This window comes from Elephantulus edwardii, unplaced genomic scaffold, assembly GCF_000299155.1.
Source record: "Elephantulus edwardii isolate Elephantulus edwardi_28Jun2011 unplaced genomic scaffold, EleEdw1.0 scaffold00093, whole genome shotgun sequence".
Classification (NCBI taxonomy): domain Eukaryota; kingdom Metazoa; phylum Chordata; class Mammalia; order Macroscelidea; family Macroscelididae; genus Elephantulus; species Elephantulus edwardii.
The window spans coordinates 11401348-11427170 of NW_006399843.1; the positions used below are offsets into that span (position 1 = coordinate 11401348).

General features: G+C 48.9%; 1 protein-coding gene across 1 annotated transcript in view; it reads right to left on the reverse strand.

The window, feature by feature from the left end:
• DSCAML1 (Down syndrome cell adhesion molecule like 1) overlaps nucleotides 1-24572 on the reverse strand; it is a 462169-nt gene extending 437597 nt beyond the window's left edge. Inside the window, exons 1-3 of the mRNA XM_006890820.1 lie at nucleotides 24349-24572; nucleotides 4579-4896; nucleotides 107-253 (exon numbers count right to left, since the gene is read on the reverse strand). Of these exons, the coding sequence (XP_006890882.1) occupies nucleotides 107-253; nucleotides 4579-4896; nucleotides 24349-24571 (688 nt within the window). The 5' untranslated portion in view covers nucleotide 24572. The remainder of the gene's footprint in view (nucleotides 1-106; nucleotides 254-4578; nucleotides 4897-24348) is intronic.
• Nucleotides 24573-25823: the final 1251 nt, after the last annotated feature.

A 25823-nucleotide genomic window follows, 5' to 3' on the forward strand; every position in this document is an offset into this window, starting at 1 on the left:
CCCACCGGACCAAGCACTAAAGATCACATATATCTCAACAAGCAATCCTCTGCTCTACTGTTTCTGGAGCGCCCCGGCCGGGGAAGGCTCCTCGCGCGCCTCTTACCTGGGATGATGGAGACTGTGTCTTTCTCCCAGGACACAACGCTAACGTATTCCTGCACTGAAGAGGGGATGAGGCACTTGAAGACGGCCACGTTTCCACGCACTGACCTTTGATCCTCCACCCGGACGGTGTAGGGTTCCCTGAAAACTGAACAGAGATTGGGGGTTACAAGTGTCACACGATTACCCTGGAATATGGGCATGGAGGTAAGCCAGGAAAAGAGCCAGCTCCACTCCTTCAGCACCCCCAGACCTCACCCCCATTACCCTCTCCCACTCACTTTCTCATTTCTGCCTCAGGAAGCTTACCACCAACCTGCTCCCCACTCCACTGGGAAACCTGGTTTGCGTCAGAAATATCCCCACTCTTGCTCTTCAAGACCACAAAGGTAGATCTGTCTTTCCGCTATTCACAGCTATTCACAAATATTCATGAACTGTGTTAGATGGTAAGTGTCTTGAGAGCAGTGCCTAAACCCATTAGTGTAGTATTACACTGAACAGGAGCACCCAGCAGTGGGAGGATGTGAGTAGAGTGGCCATCTGCAAGAACTCCTCTAAGGAAACCCTCCTTGACCTCCCACATTACTCCTAGATCTGGGGTCCTTATTAGCTTTCGGTGTGGTGACCAGACTCCAAATCTAGTAACAAATATTGTTTCACATCCACATGAAAGTCACCCAGGGTGACAGTGCAGATACTGAACTTTCTGGACAGACTAGGTGATTTATAAAGACAAAGAGAGAACAGTTGAGCCTGTGACTGTCTATGAAATTCAGAAACGAGATATACATGCAGAGACTAAGAATCTTCAAGAGAGTGTCTCCTTCTATTTTTTCCTAACACTGGCTGCAGCTTCCTGGCACCATGCCCTGCACAGCCTAGCCCGGCCTTCAGAACACCCCTTTCTTCGCAGGGTCCCTCTGCCCCAGTGTTCGTTTATGAGGTGTGACCACCTGTGTTGGTCCCATAGGAGGGTGGCCCCAGCTGTGGGCACAGGGCCAAGACTTGCAGACAGGAGACTCGGTCTATGCCTGAACCTCTCCTGGGGGAGCCCATCCCAGCCTTTTACTCCTTTTCTGCTTGGCAGAGATGGAACATCTGGAGCCCACTGCCCACTGTCCTTGTCCCTCAGCAGGCATCTGGGCAGTGTGCCTTCCTCTCTTCCCTCCACAGTTGCCAGGGCGACACTTAGGGCCCTGGCAGCCCCTCCGGCTGTGCACCTGCAGCCCCGCAGGCACCATCAAGAGCTTCTTAATTGGTTGTGTTTCCTGTTGTTCCAACCTCCTGAGCCTTCCTTTTACCCCTTCTCCACACCTCAAGGCTGGGATGGAGAAGTGAGGCAGTGGGTAGAGGAGAGAGAAGACAGTCTTCATCACCTCAGGGCTGTAACCCCACCTCAGAGGTTTGGACATGGTATTGCCACCAGATATGGGGAGAACTCAGAAGAGACTGGAGGAGAACTGATAGAAGGGGGAAGCAGTGTGGTGGCATGGAGATCACCCATGACCCACACTCAGGAGGTCACAAGGCCAAGGGAGGGGGAACAGCATCACACAGGCAGCTCCACCTCGACCACTCCCAGGCTAGGGTTAGGTCACCTTTCAGAGCCTGTTTCCTCACTTGTAAAAGGATAATAAGAGCAATAAATAACTAAAGCGCTGACCCTCTAGCAGGTTTTCTGAGACCATCAGTCACACAAGAAGAGATTGCCCATCTTGTCCCCATTGAGCCACTGGTGGATTTGAACCACCAAAAAGGTGCCACCTTTGGGTTGGCAGTGCCACTCACTATAGACTACACTGCTAGAGCTCCCTATAACAGTCAATAATAATAATACTGCCTCTTCACAGTGTTATGAAGACAGACTGGAATGAGGGATGCAAAGCACCTGGCCCATGGAAAGTGCCCAGCTGATGGTGCTTTTCATTAGAGATCATTTTTCTTGGTGACTTTACCTTTCTTTGTCTCAGTCTTTATACTTTACAAGGTTGCTGTGCAAATTGCATTCTAACCCAGTGATGGGCATGGAACATGGAAATATGACATGCTTTTGCTTTGTTCAGTCCCCCAGGCTGTGGATGCCAGCAAGGCTCCAAACCCAGGTCTGAGGGCTCCCCAGCCCAGTAAGTGGTACCCCATTAGAGAAGAGGTAAAGAGACCTCAGGGGATATTCCTTGGGTATGATTTTTAGTTCAAATAGCTTACACCCCATCCCCAAACAAATCAATCAATAAGAAAAGATAGACTAGAACCTGGGCCAGGAGCTCTTGTCCTACCACACCCCACACTGTCTAGCTACTTAGAGCCTTGTCAGGGTGAGAGGCAGTCCTAAGATCAGGCAACAGAACTCATGCGATCACACAGCTCATCCTGCCATTAGGCCTGGTGGCCAGGGCCCTTCCCTGGACCCTTTCTCTTCTGACCATGCAGTTTCCAGGAAAGACAGTGCAGCTCAGTCTTCTTATGACATCACAAGTCCTCTTATGACTAAAAATATTTTATTAGAAAATTATTGCAAGAATGTTGGCCCTTTATTAATTTGGTGACACACCTTACAAGAGACTCTGACACGCCTATCATGACATCAGGGAGCACTGGTGGCATAATCTATAGCTAGTTACACTGCTAACCGAAGGTGGCATCTCTCTGGTGGTTCAAATCCACAAGCTGCTCCGGGAGAGAAAGAAAGGCAATCTCCTTCTGTGTGATTTGCAGCCTCTGAAAACTTGCTGGAGGGTTAAGTCATGAGTTGATTTCAACTCAACAGCAATGAATTGTTGTCTGTGTTGTATCATGACCTCCTAGTTAGGGATAAACAACCTAAGTCCTTCCCTTGACTCTAGACCTAACTCAGAAAAAAAGGGGGGAAAAATATTTAAAGAGATCACCTGAAAACTGTATCAACTCTCTCCAAAATAAAAATCACTGCTGAAAATTTTATGCCATTAATTTTTTATCTAAATGCCTGTTTACATAAGATGTACTCCAATGTGCACTTGATAAATACAGAATTTACCCAGTAGGATAAATATGTCATTCTTGCTAGTACAAACGGTCCTGTGTCAGCTGCTAACCTAAAGGCTGGGGGTTCAAATCCACTCAAAAGAAAGGCCCGGTGATTGCTTCCTAAAATGAGTCACTGAAGATTCAATGGAGAACAGTGCTGCTCTGACACACAGGGTTTGCCATGAGTCAGAATAAACACAACAGCAGCTGGTTTTATAGTTAGACGATAGAAAACTTCACTTGGTGAGAATTAGCAAGCTGCAGCCATGTCCCTCCTGTTGTCACCAAGTTGATCCTAACTCCTATCCACCCTATGAGACAGAGTAGAACTATTCTAAATGGTTCCCAAGGCTGTAATATTCATAGAAATGGGGCTCTGGTAGCACAGACTCTTAACAAGTTGTGTTGTTACCCCAAAGGACGCACAACTCTTTGAATCCATAATCGAATCCGCACAAGAAAGATGGGCCATCATCCCCTATGCAATATAGAACCTCGTAAACCCAGTGGAAGGGCAGCTGTGAGTTGGAGCTATCTTGAGGGCAGTGGGTTGAGTTGAGTTGAATCTTCAGAAGCAAATCACCACATCACTTTTCCTCAGAGCTGCTGGTACAGTTGAAATCATTGACCTTGCTGTGGGAGCCAAGTGCTTTTACCACTGTACCACCAGGACTTCTTAATTATGTATAATAATAAGATAAAATCCCAAATATAGTACTAGACCAGAGCCCAACAGGGAGGACATGAATCTCTTTGTATAAAGTAAAAATAAAGGCAAAACTGTTTGCAGAGTTTAAAGTCAGGATACTGGTCACAGTTGGAACAGTGACTGAAAAGCACTAAGAGTGAGGGCTGCTGGGAACTGTTGTTGTTGTTGTTGATTGCCTTTGAGTAGAACACAGGCTTATAGCAGCCCTAAGAACAAAAGGCCTGAAATAACTATCGATATTTATCAGAGTTCATAGAATTTCCAAAGGCATGTTGTTTAGGAAGTGGATGCCACTCCTGCTTCCATAAAGCATCATGAAAATCCATCCAGCTGCATGCTAATAACACAGGCTTTCTTCTTGATCATATTTCAATGAAATATGTTTTAGGGTGTCTTGGGTTTTAGAGCAAGTCCAGTTGAATGCCTCCCATTAGCCAGGTCCTGAAATAAGCATTTTACACAAATGAATCTCATTTCATCATCCGGTATAGTCATGTACATGGTGGATACGAACATCACTTCTGCAGATGAGAAAACCGAGGCTTCCAAAGGCATATTCTCTGCGCAAAGACACACAGGAAGTGCTCGAGCTCAGATTCAGAAGATAAACAAATGGCTGTGACTAACTGATTTCTTCCGAGCCCGCTAAGCCCCGCACGCAGGCAGCCTGGGAACGCGGGCACGCAGGCCTCACCCACCGCGGCTCTGCCAGCCCAGCTCGGTCGCTCACCGGTGGGTGGCCCTGGCACACTTACCTGCTTTGACGCGGATGTTGGGGCTCCGGATCTTGCCGGCAGCGTTCTCCGCGGTGCAGAAGTAGTCATTGTCGTGGATAAAGCTATTGAAGGCGGAGGGGGAGAAGGGGTACAGCTGCAAGGTCCCGTTGGCATGGACGTGCCGGATGTGTGGCACGTCGTAGATGTCGTCCCCTGTGGCCAGGTACCATCGAAGGGCCGCGCTGGGGGACCCCGTGGCCGGGCAGGGCACCACCACCCCCACAGAGCTGGAGAAGGTCACCTGCTGCAAGGAGTCATTTACAAAGTAGAGGCTGGTGCCAACATCTTCAGGGCGGGCTGTGGAGGAAGCAGAAGAAAGGCTCCATAAGGACTCCACACAGGTGGTGACAACAGCAAGGACAAAAAAAGTATCACACGTGGTTGCTAATGTACACGTGTACACATATATGTGTTTAGGTATGAATATGCGTATATGTTGTTGTTAGGCGTCTTTGAGTTGAGTAAGATACATAGGGACCCTATTAACAGACTTGAATCCTGCCCTATCCTGTGCTATCCTCATCTGACACACCTGACATTTCTGCAGTCACTGTGTCAATCCATCTCATTGAGAGTCTTCCTCTCTTTCACAAACCCTTCGTCTTTCCAAGTATTGTGTCTTTTTTCCAAGGAATAACCCCTCCTAGCAACATTCCCAAAGTATGAGAAATAAAGCTTCACCATTATAAGCATATGCATGTACATAGGGGCAGATTAGCCACATGCATATGCATGTACATAGGGACAGATTATCCAACAACCTAGGTAACTTTCCCTTCCTTATTGGGTACTCCAACCCTGTCAAGGACCATAAATTTGAAGAGGCATTGGCTCTGTAAGGTGAATCCTTACAGAAACCTTCGGAAAGGTGCCTTAGGGTTGGGAGAGACAGAGATAAACCTGGGCCTAGACTTTGGAGCAGAATTTCTGATGTGGTGAAAAATTTAAACTTGTTTACTACACATCAGCAAGTAAGTGTTTAAGTAAGCACTTGCTGACCTTATTTACCTAACACTGCATATACATGCGTGTGACTATACATGTACATTCATGTACAATAAAGCATATGAGGGCACAGTTACTGACAAAACCAAACACCTCCTGCAATTCAATTCCTGGGTTTGAAGCCTTAGGACCATAGTGTCCTCGGCAGTCTATCAGCATGCTTTTGTTGTTAGGTGAGTAAAGTATGACCCTGTGAACAGCTGAACCCTGCCCTATCTTATGCCATCCTCATCATCTCTGACACTCTAGAACCCCTTGCTGAAGTCACTGTGTCATAATATGGTTTACAATATTTATGTTCTCTGTCTTAGTTGATGAATAGCGTCATGAGTCTTAAAAATTTGTGGGTGACCAACTAAAGTACAAATAGATGCCTTATCTCAATCATAGCAAAATAGAGAGAAGGGAATCAGACTAGGAGGAGAAACTAGTCTCCAGACTGACAGCCTATAGAATCCGCACCTCATCTACTCTGAGAGCAGAAGAACTAGATGGTGCCCAGCACTGCTGGTGATGATTCTGATCAAGACTGTGATAGATGCATCCTGACAGTAGGAGTGAAAAGCCTGGAACAGAACTCAAATTCTTCAAAAGGCCAGACTTACGGGGCCAGCTGCAAGCAGAGACGATCTGAGTACCTGACCCCCAGGTATACCATCAATCTTGAGGCAAAACTGCCCCCTAAGGTCAATTTTAACTAAATAAAAGTTAGCACATACATAAAGTCTATTACCAGGGAATATTCCTTTTTCAATTTGCCTGTTCTCTCTATTGTTTACCTTTAAAAAAAATCATCTATATTGGATTAAATGGTCAACACGAAGATAAAAGGGTAAGGAGATGAAGTAATCAGATTACTGAAAGCAAACTATCCAGAAAGGAATCTATGAGAAAGTTAAAACCTTTTCAAAAAGGTAGCCAGTGTCTTTGAACAAAATGTGTCGTAATTGTAACCTCCTATATAAACTTTCACTGAAAACAAAATATTCTTTTTAAAAATAAAGCACTCAGAAAAAAAAAAAAAGAGGGCACTCCGTAAGGGCCACAAGGTAAGCAAAGTTCAGGACCTATCCATCCACCACCTAAGTACCAGACAGTAAACATGTATGAAGCACTGATACATACCAGGCACTGAAGACACAAAGAGAACTAAGAGACAGCCCCTTGCCCTGTAGAAACTTCCAGGCTTGCATGGGAAGAGTAAGAGATACAACTGACCCTCCTCTCATGCCAGCCCAAATCTGTAAAGAGGCTGTCATGGACTCTGCTTTGTTGAGGGGTCTAAAGCCATGCACACACTAAGACAGGCATGGAAACACTCTGGCAAGTAAATATTTCTTGGATAACTATGATGTGCAAGCAGGTTCACCCCATTGCCTCAATTCAAATGTACAACTCAGAGATGAGATGATATTATCCCTTTTTAGAGGCTGAGAAAAATTGGAGATTTTACTGAAACACAGAACTAAGGAGTCAGTATTCTTTTACCATAGATGGAAGGGGGAAGTCCCAAAGCCATATTCTAAGAATGGCTTCAAGAGACTAGGAATGCTCATCTGGATGATGGAAGACTAAGGGAGAATTCAAGAGCTGTCTTTACCTTCTAGAAGTCCATTTGGAAACTGACATTGCCCCAGGAGGCTGAATGAGGAGCAGTGGGCATAGCGGATAAATAGTATCCACACTTGAAGGTCAGGAGACCCAGAGGACCGTTTTCTATCATTCCCATTGAGCTCTGCATTGATTATTGATTTACATAACACCATGTGTGTTCCTAGAGTTTTCAACGACTGATTTCTCGGGCCTGGGTGATTACCAGGCCTGGGTGGACTCAAACACCTAACCTTTTGGTTAGCAGCTGAATGTGTTAACTCCACCCAGGGACACCGCCCCCGCCCCCCCCCAGTCCCTGCACTGTTGTCATTGCTATTACTCTGATTCATAGCAACACCAGGTCCTCACATCTGCCACCATTTCTATGTCCCTTGTTACTGCCACTGCGTCAAACCTAGTGGTTGAGGACCCTCTACTCCTTCCCTGACACTCCTCCTTTCCAAGCATGATATCCTTTGCCAAGGACTGGCCCCACCTGGCAGAGCATGTGAGAGGAAGCCTCCTAATCTTTGCTTTAAGGAGCACTCTAGCGCCACATCCCTACAAGGATCCCGATATTTCCTGTCCTTATGCAAACAGATCTGAATTTGAGAATCAAGGAGCCCCTCATTCCCTACCACGCAACCTGTCCCTTTAGGAAGGGCCAGCTCAGATCAAGGGAAAGCAGGCCCAGAGGAAGAGAGGATCTCCAGCTGGAAGTCACTCCCTCTCCAGCACAAAGATCAAGGAGCAAACAAACCACCCTGCTGCTTGTTTAAAGAACATTACAGGGGACCCAACTTGACCTCAATTTCCACAACTTTATGGGGTGGGGGGAGGGGGAGTGCCTACATTCGGACAGTATTAATATTCCTGGCTTAACTCAGAGCGGGGCCTCCAGGGAGAATGTACGGGCAGCTCGTGGAGGAAGGCCATTAAGCCTCATTGGCCAGAGTAATTCACATCATCTCATAAAAAGCCTCGATGAAGCCATTAGCAGCCACGCTGGGAAACACATTCGTGGGCTCCTTGCTGCGGTGTCAGGCATCCTCTTAGCAGCAAATGCATTTGCTGTCCCCACCAGACACCGCCCCCTTTGAGGCTGAAATGCACTTGAAGAGGGGACAGCACTAACACCCTTCCTCCTCCTCACACTGCCTCCACTGTGACAGTCACGTTGAAGGCTGAACAAATCTACTCTACCTCTGGAAGAGGAAATTGACCCAACGGGGTCCTCGAGGCCTCCAAAGCCCACCTAACCACACAGCTGCTACAGAACTCCCTAAGAAGATGAACTTAAACCTTTAACAAGGAAATGGAGGCTTCTCTTCGGACCACCCCTCCCTGGGCCACTTTCACTCCCCTGCATATCTACAAGACGCTTCCGTCTCCAGGGTCATTCAGTGGGGCCATTGCACAATCTTATAAAATATTTAGTAAGCACCTTCTACGTGCCAGGCACTGCTATAAGGTCTTTACATATAGAACCTCTTTAAATCCTCACAACAGCCCTGTGGCGTTGCTCTTGTTAGGTGCCCTCACACCGACTACCACTCACTCATAGTGACCCTGTGAACAACAACAGATCTGAACCTCGCCCTCACAGTCCCCAACAAGCTCAAGCCCGTGGTTACAGTCGCCGCGTCAATCTATCTCATGGAAACTCTTCCTCTCTTTTGCTGGCCCTCCACTTTTCTCAGCGTAATGTTTTTCCCAAGGCCTGGCCCCTCCTGACAACATACCCAGCACATGTGAGACGACCTTTCACCATCCTTTCTTTCCTCTTAAGGAGCATCCTGGCTGCCCTGCGGCCAAGAGAGAGCGCTTCGTTCTTCTGAAAGTCTGTGAGGTACTCGGTACTCTTCACCAACACCACAATTCGGAAGGGGTGGGGACTATTATTAGCTTGGGTTTGCAAATTAGGAAATTGAGGCACCAAGGGACTCGAGTAACTCACCCAAGGCCATGCAAACGAGGACCTGGGTCTGACACTCATGAGTTATGGCTGCTGTGTGGCCACTGTTGTGAGAGCAGGCTTTTTGTTTCCTTTGAACATAACCCAGTTACACACACACACACACACACACACGGCTCAATACACTGGACATATCCAATAATGCTCACCTGTGAGATCAGGGACATTGCTCTGGGACTCTGGGCTGCTTGCTGAGACAGCCTAGTTAATCAGACACCCTGACCATGGCAGCGCCATGGATTGCAGGAGCCAAAATCCATCGAGTGTGGGTAAGACGGACTACACTGTCCCTGACAAATGGACTGAGGAAACTGGGAAAGATCCCTGAAGGGAAGGAACAGAAGTTGTCTGACACATCGAAGAGAGTAAGTAAATATGGAAGTGTAAGCGTGATGGAGTAAAGATAATAAGGGCTAATATTGACTTAACTGTTAACAGGCGAGGCTCATTACAGATATCATCCCATTTAATTATCACAACTCCATGGGGAGAGGATGTTATTACTATTATTTCCATTTTACAGATAAGGAAATGAAGACTCTGTAGAAGTTAAACTAACTTACTAAAAAATACATAGCATCAGTTTGCACTGCAACTCAACTTTGTCTTCCTTCATAGTCTGGAGGAAACCATTCCATCCTACTGCATGAATCACGTTGATGACAAGTCAGAAGAACCCCCAAAATCTGTTTTTCTAGACTGAGTACCCCTCTGGCACCCTTTCCCCCACCTTAGCCTCACTAAAGCACACACTGCAGGTCAACTCCATCCACTCCTGCCCTCCCGAGCCTCCCCCTGCTCTGCCAGGAGCACCAACCATAAAGACAGCAGCCTCCCTGCACCTGTGAGCTCAGCTCCCGCCAGGCCAAGGGCACAAGGCTCTCAGCAACTACAGATTGGTAAGATGTAATGGATGAATTGACTGGGATTGTCCAGCCACCTGTCAGGCTTGATGAAACAGCAGATTAATAGCAAAAGGCAAGTAGCCTCATATTTCTCCCTGCCTGAGAAGTGAGACACTGTCTTCTGAGTCTGGGGGAGCAGGGGAGATTAGACAAACCATTCATTTCTGCACGCAGCTCTGACAGGGCGTCGCCATTATGAAACATCACCCTCAGGTGCAGCAATAGCATTCTCACTTACACTGGACTCATATTTTACCTTCACAAGGCACCTGTCAGCTCAGAATGGAGCAGCCCTTCAATAAACATTAATTTAGCCTCACCCCATCTACCAAGAGAAAGGCCTGAGCAAATCCAGGAAGGGGAAACCGAGGCACTGGCCACCAGGTATCACAAATCTATGCCATGTGCCAAGTGCTGGTTGAAGATCATGCACTGGGTGCCAGGTGAGGAGTCACAGAAGCAATGACGGTGTCAGTGACCCAGTGACAGAAGAGGGAACAAGAGCTGAGCTCCTACAAAGGTGGGTGTACCCAGAAAAACAGCACTTAGAGCAATCAGTGTTAACTTGCTGAAAGATCTCTTTCCTCTATCACTGGAATCGGTGGCCACAGAAGCTGCTCCTTGGCGCCCAGGTCCAGCAGCGTTCAGGGAATATGTCATATTGTTAGACCCTGGATCTGCCTCTGAGCCCCTCACTCTGGGTTCATGGAATCTGACTGGACCCCCATGTGTGGGTGTCTCCTCCTTCTCAGGCTCTTAATTGAATCCTCAGGGCAGCATTGGAGCAAGACGGCCCTTGGTTGACTCTCTCTAGCCTGCTGTGACCTTGGGCCCCGCTGAGTCTCTTTAACAGAATTGGAGTAACTGCACTTTCTTCCCTGTTTCATGGGACTTTTACTGAGCAAGTAAAACAGAATGTGAACGTGCACATTTAAGACTCCATGAAGAGGCTTATGAGTATGGCTGCTATGCAAAAGGCTGGAGGTTTAAGTCCAACCAGCAGGCCCTCAGAAGAGAGGTTTGGTGATACACTGCTGAAAACCAGCCCCTGAAAGTCCTAGGAGCCCAGTTCTATTTTGCCACACATGGGTCATGAGTCAGAATCAACTAGACAGTAACTGGTATAATCATAATCTGCCGGGATTATTACTCATGCTCTGCCCTTGGTCCACTGTGTCTGACATCATTGCAAAGGACCAGGGCAGAGCTCTCCTCTTCAAACCTGCAGAATCCCCAACCCTGTCAGCTGCCTCCCATGCCCTCCCTCGACCTCCTTCTCCATGGCCTCCCTGGACTCTTGTCCCTGCCCAAACTCTAGGCTCTAAGAAGACTTCCAGAAACTAGGAAGATTTCCCTTCCTTCAGGAAATATGTATCAAGTCCCAACCCAAGCATGGGCTGAGGTGCTCACAGCACAGATTCAGCCTGGTCATGGGATTGGGGAGAAGACAGAGGCCTTGGGAGCAAGGAGCCTGGACTGACTTTCCCAGGAGGGTCCAAACAAGTGAACATGGACAGAAGGAAAACACCTTAGAGTGGGGAGGCCCGAGCTGAACTCTGTGGGAAGACACTATGGCGTGCCTGAGAACCGGGAGAAACCTTCCAGGTGTCTAGGTCTAGGTGGGCTGGGGAAGCAGCTAAAAACTGGATGGTGTGTGTGTCTCTCCCTCCCCGCAGTGGAAGGGCCTTATCATCCAGGAAGTGGGGAGCATCTGAGGGTTCTGAGCTTCAAACAACACAAGCATGGTTCAGGGAAGCCTCTGACTATGGTGACTGAGAGGATCAACTCCCTTTTGTCCAGACACCTATTCCCTTAGCAGCTTATTGGCCTGGCTGATAGTACAGAGTTCTAAACAGAGAGGAGATGGACATTTATTAAGCACATGGTCAATCTCTTCCTGCATGATTTGCAGGCTCTGAAAACCCGCTGGAGAGTCAGTTATGAGTCAGTCCTGACTTGATGGGTCACAACAGCAACCGTGTGCCAGGTTCTGGGCTTGGGTGCTTCGCATGCACTTTCTCACTTTATCATCATACAGAAATGCTCAGTGGACTGTTTGTCTCTGAGGTGAACAAGGCTCTGGAAGGAAGAACTCCTCCAAGTCTGCATAGCTCAAAAGACAAGGAACCAAAATTCAGCCTAAAGCCCCAGCTCCCAGACCCATGTTTCTCCCATCACAGCACTGAGGAGGTGGATGTCTGAGGCCTTGTGAGGTCACCTCTTCACCGCCCAGCCCAGACTGGCAATCAAATGCCCTTATAGGACTCTGCATCCTTGTCCCTCAATCCAAGTCTCTCCTCCCAGCTGCCTTCCCTCGGCAGGCCCCAATCTCCAGGGAGAAGGAAGAAGAGGGGAAATGCTTCATAAATAAAGACAGAGACTTTCAGATCAACAGCAAAGCTTCTCCTGGTCAAAGGGGGAAATGGATTTTTAATAGAAAATGGGAGTTACGGGATTGGTTGTGATGTGACAGACGCCCAGACTTAAACCCATTTAATCTCCTCTGCCGTTTAACATTGAGCACCACCCTGATGCTGTGTTTCATAAAACAGGCTCCAAATCGCTAGGAGATTAGACATGTAGAAATAGCACAGCAATATTTTTAAACCAGAGATCACCCCCAGGCATTTGGGCTGCTCCCAGGGTCTGCACTGAAACCTAAATATCCATCTTACGGAGGTGCTAGCCCTCCCTCTCCCCATTCTCCATCTTCCGGGCAGCAGGATTAGTTTGGCAACAGAAACACAACAGTGTGAGGACAATACCCCAGTGTGCCCACTGCATGCCTAGTTGAGGCAGGGGCATTCAGCGGTGGTTTGAGGAGCTGCCCAACAGTGGCTTCCTCAGAGGGCCCAACTGAATTATCCCACGTCCTCATCTCCAGTCATTGTACATGACAAGGACAGGGACTGAAATATTAACACCTCACCACCTCCACAGAGAGAAGTAAGGCATTCTGTTCCCTCCCCTTAGTAATATTTACTCGTCTCATTCATTCACTGGACTTTTTGTCCAAGAGTTACCTGCTGTGCCTAGAGTGTTGCAACACCCCCTCAGAGACCAGCAAGATGCAGGAGAGGGACATCCATGGGCAGAGGAAGGCGAGAGTCTTTAGGGGAGCATCGGGGCAGGAACGAGTAAGACGTGCCAAGAGAGGAGAGGTAGTGAACTCCCTGAGGGCAGCGTCTGTCGGAGTTACCACTCTATCCTTTGGATTTTGCACAGAATTTAACACTTAGGATCATGGTTAAAGGTCAAAACTCTGACACGAGGCTGCCTCGGTTTGAATCCTGGCTCTGCCACTTCCAACCAATGTTCCCTTGGGCAAGAGCCTCTTAATCATCCTCTGCTTCAGTTTCTTCATCTACATAGTTGTAGAGGATTGAGTGAGATAATACATGAAACTCTTAGGAAGATTTTCGGTGTATGTGATAACCTGCCACACCACCTCATGGACTGTTGAGGAGCTCTGGTGACAAGTAGGGCTGCTAACCCGAAGGGAGTGCCTTTGGCGGTTTGAATCCAGCAGTAACTCCACCAAAGAAAGATGGGCAATTTCCTCCTGGACAATTTACGGTCTCTGAAAACCCGCTGGAGCGGCAGCTATGGGTCAGCTCAGGCTCAGTGCCAATGAGTTTTGTGTTATTGTTGTTATTACAGTGTGCCAACATGAAATATTTGTGGAATCAATGAAACTTCATTCCACCAATATTTACTCCTTATCTATAGCAACAACAGCTTAAAACAGTAGTCTTCAAACATTAATACGCATAAGAATTACCTGGAGACAGCTCCTTATATTACAATTCATCACTTTTGTAATGAGGTCAGGGAACTCTCTTTCTGATGCAGGTGGTCCTCGGTTCACTCAAGAATGATACTCCTTAGAAAAAGCAGACTTGTCACTAGACATCAATATCACCTTTCCCAACAAAAATAGTCTTCACTGGCTTGGCTAATAAAACTGTGACAATACATTGTTGTTTTTGTTGTTGTTGTTATGTGCAGTGGAGTCGTTTGCGACTCACAGCAACCCTATGTACAACAGCCCTAAACCCTGCTCTGTCTTGTGCCAGTCTCACTGACACACCTACCCCCATTACCCCAGTCACTAAGTCAATCCATCTCATCGAGGGTCTTCCTCTTCTGCACTGTCCCTCCACCCTCCCAAGCATGACGTCCCTCTCCAAGGACTGGTCCCTCCTTGCAACATGTCCAAAAGATGTCAGACAACGCTTCAGAATCCTTGCCTCCAAGGAGCAGCCTGGTTTCACCCTCTCCAGGATGAACTTGTTTGTTCTCCTAGTAGTCCATGGTATATTCAATACTCTTCTCCAGCACCAAAGCTGAAAGGCATCAACTCTCCTATTATCCCTAGTCATTGTCCAGCTCTCTGATGCATATCAAGTAATGGTAAAGACCATGGCCTGTATCAGGCTCACCTTAGTCTCCATTAATTAAGCTAATTTTGTGATTAAGGCAATAAAATAGCAGTGGTTACCTGGATTCACTTCCTTTTCCCTGGTAGAATTCTTTATGTAGATATGGATGAGGAGTTTTCTTGGGTTGACTGAGGTTTTCATATGAGAAAGATTATTTGCCTTCATTATGGCTCTGGTGGTTTGGTTGATATAGAATTGCCCTACCAATCCCAAGGTGGCTGGTTCAAATCTATCAGCTGCTCCATTAGAGAAAGATGAGCACTATCCTCTCGTACAATTTATAGCTTTAGTTATGAGTTGGTTCTGATTCAAAGGCACTGAGTTTGTTGACTGGGTTTGGGAATAAGAGGTGTTGAGATTTTTTGATGCTTTTCTCAACCCAGAGTTAGGAAAATGGTGGCATTAGAAATTATCATTGCATAGGCCCTTAACCACTGAGTCCATTCAACATCCACATGAGAACATATTTATCCCTGCACTGTATGTTCACATCTTGGAAATATTCCAAGTCTAAACCTTGGGGAGGGGTAGGGTCAGTCTCCCAAGATAATGCCAGAGCTCTTCCTAGACAATTCAGGTTGGTCCTTTTCCTGGGACAAGAGGAATCTATAGGGAACCGAGCCTTTTGCCTTCTGTCTGTCACACCTGGCATGTCTGCTCTATCACCATCTTCATCATCCCATTGTTATCACATGGACTGTGTGCCAAGCACCATGATAAACCCTTTTCTTGCACTATAATACACTCAATACTTACAGCAACCTTCAACAGAGTTACTGCTCAAGACCGAGACAGATAAGAAAGCAGGATCTTAAAGAGGGCAGGTCATTCCTCAGGATGGCACAGAGAGCAGTGACAGGGCTACATTCCCAATCCAAACTAGCCATTGTCAAGGTGACTTTGACTCATGGCAATTTTGTGTGTGTTAGAATAGAACTGTGTGCCCTGCAGTTTTGCAATGACTGGTTTCTGTCAGAAATAGATCACCGGACCTTTCTTCCAAGTCACCTCTGGTTCAACTCGAACTTCTAATCTTTTTTGTGCTTGACTGATTTTGCATCATCCAGGGACTCCATTTCAAATGCTGCTTTCTGACCCCTTAGTCCAGGCTACATTTGGCAACAGAAGCCTTAGTGGCATCTAAAGTCCGACCACTGGAATTATTTGGGACTCTCTCAAGCATCAGACAATTCATCCTTCTGCATCACAACCCACTTGCTGCTACAAAATGCCAGCATCTTCTACTCCTGAAACAGAGATGACAGCAAAGCACCGCCTCCCATTCCAAACACTCTCAAAGGCTTGGGAGACAGTCAGACCCCCCAAGAGAAACAAGTATGGAGTCAGTGAATCCCTATTCAGCAAATATTTACTTCTGTCCTACAATAATAACAAAAACAACAGCAAAACAATTTAAGACTGTAGCTTTCAAACATTAACAGAGATATGAGAGATATTGTGGATTCAGTTCCAGACCACCCTAATAAAGTGAGTATTGCAATTAAGTGAGTCACATGAATTATTTGGTTTCCCAGAGCTTATAAAATTATGTTTACATTATGGTGAGATTTGGTCTCAGATACTTTGGGCATACTGGTCAGGAAGGGCCAGGCTCTGAAGAAGTGCATTCTGCCTGGAAAAGCACAGAGGGTCCAGGAAAGGGAGGAAGATGCTCAAAGAAATGGATTGATCCAGTGACTGCAGCAATGGGCTTAACCACCGAAGCGGTTGTGAGGATGGTGCCGGATCCGGCAGCGTTTTGTTCTGTTGTAAATAGAGCTGCTTTGAGTCAGAGTCAACTCGATGGTACCTCTCAATAACACTATAACACAGTATTGTGACAAAGTTTAAAATATTGAGAGAATTACCAAAATGTGACACAAAGACAGGAAGGATGCACATACTGTTGGAAAAATGGCTCCAACCAATTTTCTTAATTCAGGGTTGCCATAAACCTTCAATTTGCTGTGCTTTAAAAAAAAATACACAGACAAATCCCCAAACCCAACAATATCTACAAAGCACAAAAAAAAAATAATCTATACGTAGAGGCCCAAAAGTCACCTGGAAAGTGTATCCCAAGTGTGCAGCCCCCGTCCACCAGAAACCAGCATGTGTAGTTGGGTTGGTTTGTTTTGAAGCATTTTGACACAAGCATGGTTTCTGTAACCAGCCACTGGAAGCCTGCTCGATCCCGTGAAGATGCAGCCATCCTCCAACCTACCAGGTTCTGCACCATCAGTTTCAAGAGAAGTGAAAAGCAACAGCTGACAGACAAACAGACTCTAATCTCCCAGCCCCTTCTAGACAAGGCCTGTCCAGGATGGCCCCGCAGGGCCTGGGAGCTCTTTCTAGGGAGTCAGCTCAGACAGCCCAGTTGTCCCAAGAGATCCCTAGATTTAGATTGTTAGTGCTTGAGGGTTTTATGAGATTATTTTGTTCAATCTCCTCAATTTACAGAATGAGGGGTGAACGAGGCCTAAAAGGTACATTGCTTTCCATGAGGTACACAGCTAGTCCACCGTCCATCTGTCAGTTTGTGGTACTGTGATGGCTTGAGTGTTATGTCACTGTAATTCCAGACACTAACAGGGCCACTGTTGATGGACAAGTTTCAATGGTGTCTCTAGACCAACAGGGAGTCAGAAAAAAAGGCCTGATTTTCTTGCAAAAGTTAGCCCATGAAACTCCTACACATCACAGAATATTGAACTCCGTTATCAAAAGAGACTGCTAAATAGAGAAAGTCAGTGCAGGCAAACCCCCATTGAGATAGAATGACACATCAGCCACCACAGTGGACTCAGATATGGTCCTGAAGATGATGCAAGGCAGGTCAGAGTTGAATCCTGCTGTAATGGGGGTCACCATCAATCAGAACCAACTCAACAGCAATTAACAAGAATGACAAAGGGTTTTTGGCCCATGGTGGCCACCAGACCTCCTTCTCACACTCTTAGGGCAGACCCTTCCCTGCATCCTGTGTCCTGCATCTGGATAGGCTACCTCAAAATCAGGATGTCCATGGGCCTAGGCTCAGCAGGGTCCTCCAGGCCTATATTCTAGTTATGGACGTGATGGCAAGTAAGCTCTCAGTAAAAGGACCCTGTATCTACCATTCCTCCCACAGAAGACTGTCAATGCCCTGCAGCAAGAATCACCCTTCAGGAAAATGCAGAGCTTTTATGCAAATAATGCACACATTACATGTTTCCCCCCTTTTTTTGCACATTGTACAATTCCCTTGCACACTGGATTTCTAAATATACTGTATGCATTATACGTGTGAGTGTATTATTTCCACAAGCACATTATATGTGAAAATTTGTTATGTCCAAGGACAGTGAAATAAACTTTGCATCTGAGGACTTGGGAAGGAGAATGGGAAGGGAGCAGAGGTCAGTCAGCTTCTTCCAACAGGGAACGAGGGCCACAAGGGAATCTGCCAAATTTGCTCCAGGAAAACTGTTGCCAGCAACTCTGCGCCTCATCAGCTGTTCCCGAGCTGATGAAATGCAAAGGCTAGGAAAACTCTCCGCATGCCGGGGGGAGGGGGCGCCGGGAGGGGGAGGCAGCCACCAACAGCTGTGAGACCTTCGTTGTTCCCGTATGATGAAATGACAGTAATTATATCTTACGTTACAGCAGAGCATGTGTAAGGCTGACACAGGTTTGCTGTGGTTTTTACATATGTGTGTTTGTATGTTGCTTTGTTCCATTTACAAATCCTGATCTCAAGTTGTGTAGGTCCCTCCTCTTTCTTGCACACAGGCAAGGACCTCCACCCCAGTGTGACAGGTGGACCAAAACAAATGGGTGATTATGTCCATTTTACAGATTAGAAAACAGAGACATATAAGCTATTCGGAAAATAGAACTGCCTGAGTTAGGTGAGCTGAACCTTACTTTCTGGGTCTACAGGAGATCCTTCTAGTGCAAACACACCTCTTCAGGTCTGTTTAATGAGCTTACAACTCACTCAGTAACTGAATAACTCTACTCCTAATGAAGACGGTGACCTTGGAAACAGCCAGTGCAAGTGGCACATAGAGCAACAGTGCAGGGACATGGGGAGTTGAGGAATAGCAGCTGGAATTGCATGAGCAGCACCCACGGTGAATGCTGTTCTCACTAAAGGAGCACTGGACAAACATCTGCCCAGCAGGGCACACACCCTGTGCCCACAGCCCTCCCCACTTGCATGTAGCCCACAGGCCACAGGCTGCCACGTGCAGTGCTCAGCCTCTGCATCAGGGCTGTTCCTCAGAGTAGTCTGGGCCACGGTGGGGAGGAGGGGCCCGTGGGCCCTCAAGGTCAAGGGCTGCCAAGGGTTCTCAACACACAAAACTACCTGAAAACAGGGAGGATCCTCCTAACAGAGAGCAAGACAGACACATACTCAGCCAAAAGTTAGGTATTGAGGCAGTAAACGTCCTATGTGGGGCATTTCCATTGGCTTTATGGCATTAAATCCAAGACAGGCCTTCCCTCTGTCCAGCCATGGTACAGCTCAACAATTAACCTCAGCTCCTCTTTGACAGGTACAAAGCTAGTCTTTGCTTCACTTTCCAATTCAAATCTGGAACCGACTCATTCCCACTGTCGTCAGGGCTGGAGCTACTGAGAAGCAGCTCCCCAGGAACACGCAGGCATCCGCAGGGCCCAGCTGTCTTCCCGAGGAAGAATCCTGCTAACTCGTGTAAAGTAGGCTTCACAGTCCCCTGACCTGAACCACCAGTGCAGTTAATTAACACAACTGTCCAAGACAGGATCTGATGACAGAAGATCTATTTTGGAGTGGAGACAGTGAAGAAGAAAAAAAATGTAGAAGAAGAAGAAGTCTAAAGTTTATTTAAGTAGCAACCACATTCTGGTTACATTATCTGCTTTACTCTCATTTCACAGATGGAGAAACTGAGGCTCAGAGGGGTCCAAAGGCTGAGATGTTAATGGAAGATTTGCTTTGACTCTGAACCCTCTGACACCAGTGGGCTGCAATCATTTTATTTTTCATCACAACTCCAATAATAGAGTAGGAAGGATGGTGTTAGAGGAAGTGTGAGCTGCCATCTTTTCCTCTCCTCCCTCACCACTTCCCTCCCTCTCTCCATTCATCCCTGAGAACACACACACTTTGAAAGCCTCAGTCTGGCTTTGAGTGGATAAGGACACTCCTGGGTCAGGAGATAGGGATGTGGGACTGTGTCTGCCAGGGTGGGATTTGCTCTGCGCCCTGAAAATGCAGAGCCATCTGCTTTTGGCCTCCACAGCCACCCCAAGTTGGTTTCCTGGTGGGAGCATTTCCTCTCTTCTTCAGTGTTGGCTCCTCAAGTATGACTCCAAATTAGACACACCCTTCTCTAGATGGTGGGTGCCTGCCTTCCCAATGCCCTGAGGGAAATCATGACCTCTACATATTAACAATGGCGGATGAAGGAGTCAGGGCTCTTCCCCAACCTCTTAAAAGCCAAACACCCTCCCACAGGGGATATTGGCATCCAGGAAGGCGAAAAAGTGTTCCACCTCGCTTCAGACCCTGCTCCCACCAGCCGCTCCACCTCCTGACTGCAGCCCTCCGTGGTGGGGAGGCTGTGCTCACCAGAAGCTGACGCTGGCCCTGGATTCCTACAGCTGCCTGTGTTTCTCTTTCACTCTCTTCTTTTCCAGAAGCACAAGAAGACAATCAACACCCTAAGTGTGGTCTATCCTGAGGTGTCTCTGCCCAGTACCACCCATCCTACCCCAGCCTTCTCAGAACCACTGGCTCGGATATGGGAGACATGGCTCCGGGAAGGCTTTGCCATATGGTAAACTCATCGCTGTGCCCCTGAAGGCCTAAAGCTCAGGAACAAGAGAAAGACACTTGAACTCACCAGCCCTCTTCTCTGCCCAGTGCAAGGGGAAGTCACTGGCCTGCGGGCTGGCAGCTCAGATGGAGACCCTACAGAGAGACCTAGCTAGGTGAGCACACAAACCCATATGCAAATTAGCATGCAAATCTGGGCCCTGCCCTTGGGTTCCTGGCACTTTGCCATCTGTGCTGCGGCTTTTCACCCCATTCAGGCACCTGGGTGCCTGCTAGAAAATACTGGGTGGGTGGTAAGAAATGAAAGCACAAAGGAGAGTTGAGGTTCCCCCTCTTGATTGATCCTAATGTCCCCAAAATTATATAAAAAGTAGAAATTCATGATTTGGAAGGCAGACCCCTAAAAAAATTCTCTGAACAGCCTTCCTTCCCTCTCCTCATTCACAAATCAAAGCATCCTTATCCAGTCAGGACAAGGAGCCCAGCAAGTCACAGGATAAAATTCTGGGAGGTCAGTAGGAGGTGAAGGGGGGCTAGCACCTCGGAGCTTATAAGGTGTTTTGTAGCTTAGAGTTGCTCTGGGTAACCCCCAGAATACACTGAGGGTTCCCCACTTGGCTGTGAATGAGGCCTGTTTCTTCCACAAACCACGACTGGACCAAACCCCCGATTTATTTGCCCACCACTTCTGTTTCTCAAGCTAAAAAAAAAAAATAATAAAATAAACCTCTCCTGCTAGGCCCTGGGATATACTCAAGTTGAGCTCTGTGTTTGGGTCAACTGCTTAGTTGCGTTTTGTTTCTAATTGAGCTCCCCATTCTGCTGCAGAAATGTATTAAAGGCAGCTGGCTTTGATGCCCAGAAATACGAAGCATCAAGCATCGGAGAGGCTTATAGGACATCACAGCAAGTCCGTTCTCCCCCACGTTCTAGCAACAAGGGCCTCCTTGCTCACCCACCCCCCTCCCCATGTCCCCTGGTCCTTCATCTGCCTTCTCTAAGTTGTATTTGCCATTTCAAGATCTTAAAAACACATTCTCAGGGTGCCCCCTCCCCTTTTTAATTAGACACCGAACAGAGTGCTAGAGATTTTCTTAATGGTCTGATGAAGGCTTCTAATTTGGTCTTCTCAGGAGAGAAGAAGCATGAGTCCCCATCGGGGAGGTTGGGGTGGGAAATGAAAAAAATCAATGTAACCCATTATTTTGGCTTTTAGAAAACAGGAATTTTAGTGCCGGGGAAGCTTGTTCTTTTACACAGTAAAAATGCAAATGCAGGCAACACAGATGCTGGCACGCTGGCTGTAACGACACACAGAGCCTCACTGGGGTGCATTCAGATGCCCAAACCTGGATTTGTTTTGGCAATAATAAGGCAGTTATTGGAGACTTGATAACCAATTATTAAAACACCTCCCCAGTTTAGATGTGGGGATTCAATCTGAGCTCAGGTTTCATCAGAAAAAAAAAAAAAAAAGAAGAAGGTATTTTGAGAGGAGTGGAAAGAACAGAAGCTTAAAACACATTCAATAACTGCTTAATTCCATCCAGAGGAGGCTCCATATCATCCTGTTTTCTTCTCCGCTCTCTGCCTCCTCCCGCTCCTCACAGATGGACGTACAAATTATTGCAAGAGGATATTGTTTTCTGTAACAGGCTCAAACCTTCCCATTTACATTTTCCTTGGTGCCGCGTGGGGGGGGGGTGACTGGCAACGGGAGAGGAAATACACCAAACACCATCTTCCCTGCTGAATACCATCTCCCCCCATCCCCTGTCACCACCACCATGCCACCCCAAGCAGAACAGGCCCTGGGGACCAGCCTGGCACCTAACATCCAATTAAGGCACCAAGGAAAAGAAAGGCCTGTCTGGCGAGGCGCCCTGGCACCCAAAGCAGGCTCGAGTCCCCCAGTGGCAGCAGCTCTGTGGGCCAAAAGGCTACTTAGGGGCCAGCCACACCTGGCACCTCCAGGCTGACCCACATGCCCCAGGCCAGTGGCAACTTCTCTCCAGGAGAGTTGGACAGGATTTTGCCCCCTCCTGCTGGCCTGTTGACTGCTGGGCTTGCTCCACACCAAACCCCATCTGCTCCTTTACTATCAAATAGCTCAGCCTTCACTTATTAATGTGGGGCTCTTGGAAGGGGAAGGGGTGCTTCCTTCAGGTGTCTGCTGAGGGACTCCCCACTCCTGGAAGAGGGCTCCAGAAAGTGTTAGGGGGGCCAGAGGGGCTGAGGACAAAGCTGGGCAGGAGGGTGGCAGCAGCTCAGGCCTGTGCTTTCTCTTCTGACAAAATGGGAAAGGGAGTGGAGGGTGGAGAGAGCGAGCAATCGAGAGCAAGAGAAAGCTGACGCTCTTCACCTTATGTATTTTTAATATTAATGTAATTAAAGCTGTGAGCAGAGCCAGCCTGCGGGGGCGGAGGAGGCAGGAAGAACCCGGGGAGAGGGAGACTGGGTGGGGTGGGGGGAATAGGGGGCTTGAGCTGGAGGCAGGCTGCTTGCTCCACTATGATGGGGTGAGGGGGTGGTAGTATGTGAGGTGCAAAGAGTTAATCAACCTTGACTAACCCTGACGTGGAACCCACTGAGCCTCTTTTGGGTCTGAGCAACTCAACTACTTTGTCTGAGATTCAGAATCCACCTATTCCCCGCAATCGCCCAGCAAAACCTCAGTCCCTTGGCCTCAGGCTGGCTTTAGACCTGGTGGTATTGGTATCTACAAATAAAATAAGGGTCATTTCCCCCCATTAGTTCACCAGCCACTGCAGTAGGCTCCGGCAGTTTGCAAGCTCCAGACCCCTGAGATGTTGTCTTGGAAGGACTGAACCCCTTTCCAGAGTGCCAACCTGCTGGTGGATTGCCCTTCCCCCAATGCCCAAAGGTCAAGAGTTGCCTTTGAGGCCGGACAACCGCCTTGGCAAAGGGACGAGGAGCCGCCCCAGGACGCGAAGGAGAAAAGTTAAGAAGGTTGAACAGGTAAAGCTGAGCTTGTGGCAGCGTGTGTGCCCCTGCGCGCAAGGGCGCGGAGTTCAGCCGCCTCCTCTCCCGCCATCTGCGCGCCTGGGGGCGAGTCCTCTGCGTTAACCTGGAAGCTGGGTCTCCACCGCGCGGGCCTGGTCTCCACTCTGCGCCCCCGTAACTCCAAGCGGAAAAGTCAGCCTCCCTCCAATGCCCCAGTCCCAGCTTCCTCGCTCTCGGATCAGGTGCGCAACGGCCCAGTGGCAGGTCCGGACATGCTGGACATCTGGACCCACCCCTAACAACCCCTTCTCTTCAGGGAGAGGGACACGCCCCCCCCAGCCCCAAGACTTGTCCCCTTGACGGGTTGGCCAGGCGCCGAAGCGGAGAAGCTTGAAGCTTGGGGTGCGCCACCCGAGGCGGCCAAGGCAATGCAGCGCAGGAGCCGGGGCTAACGCCGGGGCAGAGGGCTGGGGTCGGTGTGCGGGGCGCGGCCTCCGGAGAACTAACTTGCTCTCCTAGAACCTCAGGTCTCGCGACCCCCAGGGATGCCCACTCTGTGCGCAGCCGAGGCACCGAGAGGCGCCATGCGGTGCGCTAGCCTTCGCACCAGGGCGGGGGTCCCAGGCAGTCGAGGGGCGCAAGGTGGAGAAACCCTCCAAGTCCGAGGCCCGAGTAAGCAAGCGATTCCAGGTGGACAGTCACGGCCTGATGACCCCTCCACTTGGAGGGCACCCCGGGGTCCCAGCACCACTGAGCCACACGCAGCGGGCCAGGGGCTGGGGGAGGGGTCTGGGGCAGAGACGGGGCTCTACGGGCACATGGAGGGGAGGGGCCGGTTCGCCACCATCCCCATGGGCGCGCCCCAAAGCGGAGGTACCAGTGGCTGGCAGAGCGGTCCAGCGGACTCTGAGAAGCCCCTCTCGGGGTGCTGGCCCAGCCCCCGCTGTGCCCCACCTGGACACGGACACCCAGGTCTGTCCTCCGGGCACCTAGCCCAGCCGCCCTCCGCGCGCACCGACCCGGTCGCCTCCACCTCCTTCCCGCCCGCGCGGGTCTCACCTTTGTGTAAAGAGTCCAGGAGCAGGAGGAAAGTTACCAGCCACATGCCATAAAGAGGCCCTATTCTCCGGGGAGGTGGTCCTGTGGCCGGCCGTGCGGCAGCGCCTCTCCCCCGCTCAGCGCGCTCCCAGCCGCCCGCACTCGGCGCCCCGCTCTCTCTGCTCCTCAGCCCAGCGCTCGGCGGCGGCGGCTCCTCCCTCCTCGGCTCCCGGGCTCCTGTCATCTGCGGGGCTGGGCTAGGCGGCCGCTCTCCCCGCCCCCCCGCGGCACCCCGGAGGTGAGCGCTGCGCCAGCCCCCAGCCTCCAGCCCAGGCGACCCCGGGCCCTGGAAACTCCCGGGACGGGGATGGGGGCCAGGACAGGCAGACCCACCCTGATCTGCCGTCTGAAAAGCGAGAGGTCCCTTCCTGCCACAAGCATGTGTCATACGTGTGCTTAGAGCCCGCGATACTCCGTCCGAGCACGCCCACTGTCTCCTCACCCAGCCGCCTCTTTCAGACTCAGTTTATCCTTTTGGATGAGAGAGCAAGGGTGCTTGTTTAAAATTCAGACCAAGATCCTGAGGTGTAGCCCCACTCCCTGTCCCATCCAAAGCTGAAAGCCACCTGCCTTCCAACCTCAAGTTACCACTGGAAGCCCTGTCCTGGAGAGGCCAGGCAGAACCCACTGGCCCCGGAACTCTATTTCTCCGCACTTGGCACTTCTGTCGATATTTAAACCAATTATTTACCATAAACAGTTGCCTGTCTGCTCTATCTCACTTATCTTCCTCCATCTTCACACCCCCTCCCCAGGCTTTCCCACTCAGCAGAAATTGATCTTTTCCTTGTGCCAGTCTGCATAAAGTGGAGTCTTTGAATAGAGTGAGGGCATTGTCCCACTTACAAACGATTTTTGCGCATCTGCGGTGTGCAAGGTACCTGTCTGGACGCTAAAAGTACAAGCACAGTGGAGCTTGAGTCTACCTTAAAAAGGTGGGTAAAATTAAGACACAGAATCAAACAGTTGCCATTGGGTGGATTTTGATTCATAGAGAACCCAACAGCATTGTGTCTGCAGGGTTTCCAATGACTGGGTTTTTGAAGATGTAGATTGCCAGGCCTTTCTTCTGAGGTACCTCTGAGTGGGCTTAGCTGCATTGGCCACTTGTACTAGCCAGGGATTCCCTCCTTATACTCTAATTTTATAATAAGGAGCAACGGAGGGTCCAGATCAGACAGACCAGAGGGTCCACAGTTGCCTTGAGAGTGAATGATTAAGCCAGGACAGGACCGCCCCTCATATGGGGACATGGTGACAGATGGGGTCAGTTTTGGCTGCTTGGCTCTGTTACCAAAGCGTGCAAGGAAAGAGCAGGAAGAGAGGAGGGGTTAGGGAAGCTACCATTGGGCTCCATTTGACAAGAAAATACACATCCCCAGATGATTGGGCAGGATGAGGAAGCCTGATACTTTACTGAAATATCCCCAGATATT